This window comes from Haematobia irritans, chromosome 1 (genome assembly GCF_050003625.1).
Source record: "Haematobia irritans isolate KBUSLIRL chromosome 1, ASM5000362v1, whole genome shotgun sequence".
Taxonomy (NCBI): domain Eukaryota; kingdom Metazoa; phylum Arthropoda; class Insecta; order Diptera; family Muscidae; genus Haematobia; species Haematobia irritans.
This window is the reverse complement of record NC_134397.1, coordinates 123748867-123753067: the sequence shown is the minus strand read 5'-3', so window position 1 is coordinate 123753067 and position 4201 is coordinate 123748867. Positions and strand designations below refer to the sequence as shown.

Below are 4201 nucleotides of genomic sequence, written 5' to 3'. Positions count from 1 at the left end.
AGTCCATTGCATTAATAAGTTTTTTTTGGGTGAAAAAATCAAGGAAACCAGAATGGCTGCGGATAAGAAAGCACTCGAATTGATGTTCCAACGTCCTTTGGAACCCGTATTTACTTCGAGGGATAACGGAAAAGCTGCATTAGATGTACCAGATAGTTACTATACCGAACGCTATAGTGGTTCTAATGTAGAATTGCAAAGTCGTTTTGGTGATAATGTAGAGATTAAGGTAAGTGACCTAGTCCACTATTACGTTGATATCAAGGAAAATAATCTGGAGTTTAATTTGATTGTCTTAATGTCAGATACCATTGCGTGATATTTCGAGAAAACCCAATTTGGAATTTACCAAAGCTGTTGGCCGTAGACAACAATTTTCCCTATTCCAAGATCTTCATAAAAAGGTTGCCAGTCAACTTATTACTATGTACATGGACTGTCCTGATATTCAAAGTTTTGCTTCGTTGTGTGCATATACCAAGTAAGAATGATAAAGGATGCCCTACAACTTTCATACATACATTCAGCTCATAACTAATTCTTTGGAGAAGGAGTTTAATCCTCAAGGCATAACCTTTTTATTATCATATAATTTCATTTTACAGGGATCGGATTAACCCCATGCTGTTCCAATATTGCTTCTCTGTGGCCATACAACATCGGCGTGATACACGGGATATCAGAGTCCCACCAGTCGCTGAAACTTTTCCTTCAAACTTCGTTGAACCATCGCTGCTCCAAGATGCTCGTGAAGAAGCATCCCTCATACCTGATCCTAAGCAACGTGTAAGTATTAGGAAGTAGAAGGTTAGGTTAGGTTTTAGTGGCATCCCGCATAATGCGCTTTACAGACTCTCAGTTATTCCGGACGGAATGTCGGTGTTTGTAAAGAATCTTACAGTGTGTCGGATCTATACGACTTGTCGGCGTTGTCTAAGTAACACATTTACGTGTTATCGATCCCATAAACATGCAGCAGTATCGATTATGCATTCGGACTTAACTTATAATGTGCACAATATATCGGATATGTTTGACACGATCACTATATCACTGATAGTCTGTAAAGCGCATAACAGATAGTGAGCTTTCAATAAAGCTGACTAGTTCATGCAATACAGTCTCAATATACCTTCCCTTCGAGTAAGCATGCCGTAATTTCTTGAGCAATCTTGAACCGAGATAAATACCTATCAGCCTCCCTAGCTTCAGGGATGAAAGCTATTTTTGTCTCCTTCCACTTTCCTGGAATATATGCTAAGTTGTTACAGCCTTTATATATCGTCAACAATTCTCGATAATTCTGTCAGTCACTGCTTACAATTCCCCGCAGTAATTCCATAAGATGTAACTCTAACCCTTCATTCTTCTTATCTTCTTTTAAGACTCCCATTGAAATTCCAAGAAACTATACTGCCTCAGATCGCGAAGATGAGCAACGTGTCGCCTATTTCCGTGAGGACATCGGTGTAAATATGCACCACTGGCATTGGCATTTGGTTTATCCCACTGAAGGACCTCGTGAGATTGTGGCCAAGGATCGTCGTGGTGAACTCTTCTATTACATGCATCATCAGATTTTGGCGCGTTACAATGCGGAGCGTCTCTGCAATAATTTGAAACGTGTCGAAGTTTTAAGTAACTTACGTGCTCCAATTCCAGAGGGTTATTTCCCTAAACTATTGAGTAGCGTGAATAATCGCACCTATCCAGCTCGCATGTCTAGTGCTGTTTTACGTGATATGAACCGCGAGAATAATGTTCTCGAGGTTGCTGATTGTGAAAGATGGCGTGACCGTATTTTGGCAGCCATTGACAAAGGTTTCGTTGAAGACGTAAGTAAATCTATGAACCCGTTAAATTGTTTATTTTGAACCGACGATATTTTGTAGACTTCTGGTAATCGTATTCCCTTGGATGACGTTAAGGGAATTGACATCCTGGGAGATTTGGTTGAAGCTTCATCATTGTCCGTTAATCGTCAATTTTATGGAAATCTTCATAATATGGTGCATAATTTGATTTCCTATGCTCACGATCCCGATGCCCGTCATTTGGAGGAATACGGTGTGATGGGTGATGTAACCACAGCTATGCGTGATCCTATATTCTACAGATGGCATGGATATTTGGATACTTTGTTCAGTAAATTTAAGAGTCTATTACCAGTCTACGACGCAAATAACCTTAAATACCAGGGAGTTACCATCGACAATATCGAAGCTAAAATTAATTCTGGAAACTCTGCTCCTAACGTTCTTTTGACGTACTGGCAAAAATCTAACGTTGATATTGCAGCTGGTCTTGACTTTGGCCCTAACGGCAGTGTGTATGCTAGTTTCACTCATTTGCAACATGCCCCCTTTGAGTACGTTTTCCAGGTAACCAATTCGAATAGAACGAACAAAATGGGAACATGTCGCATTTTCTTGTGTCCTAAAACGAATGAAACTGGATCCCCATTGAGTATAGATGAGCAACGTATGCTAGCTATAGAAATGGACAAATTCACGGTTAACTGTAAGTTTTAGCAGGTTAGTGCCACTTCTATCTTCAGCCCAATAAACATGGAGCTTTATCTTTTCAGTGGTTCCGGGTAAGAATACAATTCGTCGTCGTTCGGATGAATCTTCTGTGACCATACCATTCGAAAGATCTTTCCGTCGAGTTGGTGAAAGTTATCAACCCAAAGATGCCCAAGAATTAGCTAAATTCCAATTCTGTGGTTGTGGATGGCCCGATCACTTGCTTTTGCCCAAGGGTAAACCCGAAGGTATGGCCTTCGATTTATTTGTCATGATTTCCGATTATGCCGATGATTCGGTACAACAGACCAATAACAGGTAATGATGATTGTAGAACCCTCAATTTGGACCTCAATATAATTTCCACTTTCTTTTTACCACATTTAGTGTTGATACATGTGGAGACGCTTATTCCTTCTGTGGTTTGAAGGATAAGAAATATCCTGATAGACGCACAATGGGTTTCCCCTTCGATAGACGTTTGCCAGCGAATAATTTGAATGCATTAACATCGTCGTTCCCCAATATGAAGAGGACTGATGTTAAAATTATTTTCAACGATCGCGTAGTCATCAAGGAATAGATCAATATAACTTCCCAATGTGTTACCTTTGTAGTAGAACACTCTACTAGAAATAAACTTTGGATAAAAAATATATCATGTTTATTCTCAAATTTAAATAATTTTTTAATAGAAAAAATAAATAAAATAATTCTTCATTCAAATATAAAAAATTGTATTTCAATTTCTTCGCGTAAATTTGGTAACCGCGACATTAAGAATTTAGAACAAGTCTGTGGATGGAGCTTCCGCTGCTGAATTGTCACCCTATGCCATTAAAGGACCATGATTCTGGAGAGAAAATCCGTTATTTTGGTTTGCTCAGGTCGAAGCCCAACTTTCCCTATAAAGGATGATTGTAGAAAATGACACCAATTCTTGAATCGAATACGAGTATATGTACACTTAGACCACTATAAGTCCGTTGTGATTCGTCGAGAAAATGTTCTCATATTTTTTCTCGTGAGGTGGTGTTCTTCAAAGTTGCTCAAGAACTTCCGTTTATCTGACTTTAAAGTTGCTTAAAACATCCAACCAGAGACCCTAATGTAGGCGAGAATATTCCTTATGCTACACTCCCGCAGATCGGTGAGAGTCTGAAAGAATAAGGAGTATCTTGTTTCTCCTAAAGGATATTTCTTAACACTGGCACAGAAAGTGGTACGAGTCCTCCGTAACTTCTGGACAGGCACACACCATCTGCAAATGTCATCGTCTTTAAGGCCTATTCTTACCATATGTTTTCCAAGTTATAATGCCAATTAAAGGCCTCAACTCCTTCCGATTCATCGCCATCAGATTTTCATTTCATAATATATCATATTTGACATCCTGTAAAGATATGAAGACAACGGAGGAAAAAAGTTTGTTCCACGAGCGTCAGCATATCCGCTTAAGCTCTATAAGACAGCGGCTGACTAGCTTAGACCTTATGTTTGCATTGACCAAGATCCTTATAGCTGCTTGACTGTTGATGAAAAAGCTTATATTGCTTCTGAATAATGGCATCACCAACAGCGACTCAGCAGCTTTTGTGATTGCAGAAATGTATTCCTGAAATATACTGTAATCGCTATCTAACGTGTACGCTTTTATATTCCTAGTTTACTGCAAT

At 39.1% G+C, this 4201-nt stretch overlaps 1 protein-coding gene and 1 long non-coding RNA gene across 2 annotated transcripts; one reads left to right on the top strand and one right to left on the bottom strand.

The window, feature by feature from the left end:
- On the top strand, nt 1–3260 carry LOC142221784 (phenoloxidase 2-like). Its single transcript, XM_075291593.1, has 7 exons — nt 1–229; nt 306–481; nt 606–786; nt 1386–1835; nt 1893–2520; nt 2588–2843; nt 2913–3260. Exons 1-7 carry the CDS (start codon nt 53–55, stop codon nt 3106–3108), a joined length of 2064 nt encoding a protein of 687 aa, XP_075147708.1. The 5' UTR covers nt 1–52; the 3' UTR covers nt 3109–3260.
- LOC142221785 (uncharacterized) lies at nt 3173–4201 on the bottom strand. The gene is made up of 2 exons (XR_012718204.1): nt 3822–4201; nt 3173–3683 (listed from the first exon to the last, which is right to left on the bottom strand). It is a non-coding gene; the product is annotated as an uncharacterized LOC142221785 (long non-coding RNA).

What these genes read in the sequence shown, in the direction of transcription:
- LOC142221784 (XM_075291593.1), top strand. Translation starts at nt 53, where the DNA reads ATGGCTGCGGATAAGAAAGCACTCGAATTGATGTTCCAACGTCCTTTG. An exon ending in TCGTTGTGTGCATATACCAA is followed by an intron (nt 482 to 605) that starts GTAAGAATGATA and finishes TTCATTTTACAG; the next exon opens with GGATCGGATTAACCCCATGC. An exon ending in GGACAAATTCACGGTTAACT is followed by an intron (nt 2,521 to 2,587) that starts GTAAGTTTTAGC and finishes TTATCTTTTCAG; the next exon opens with TGGTTCCGGGTAAGAATACA.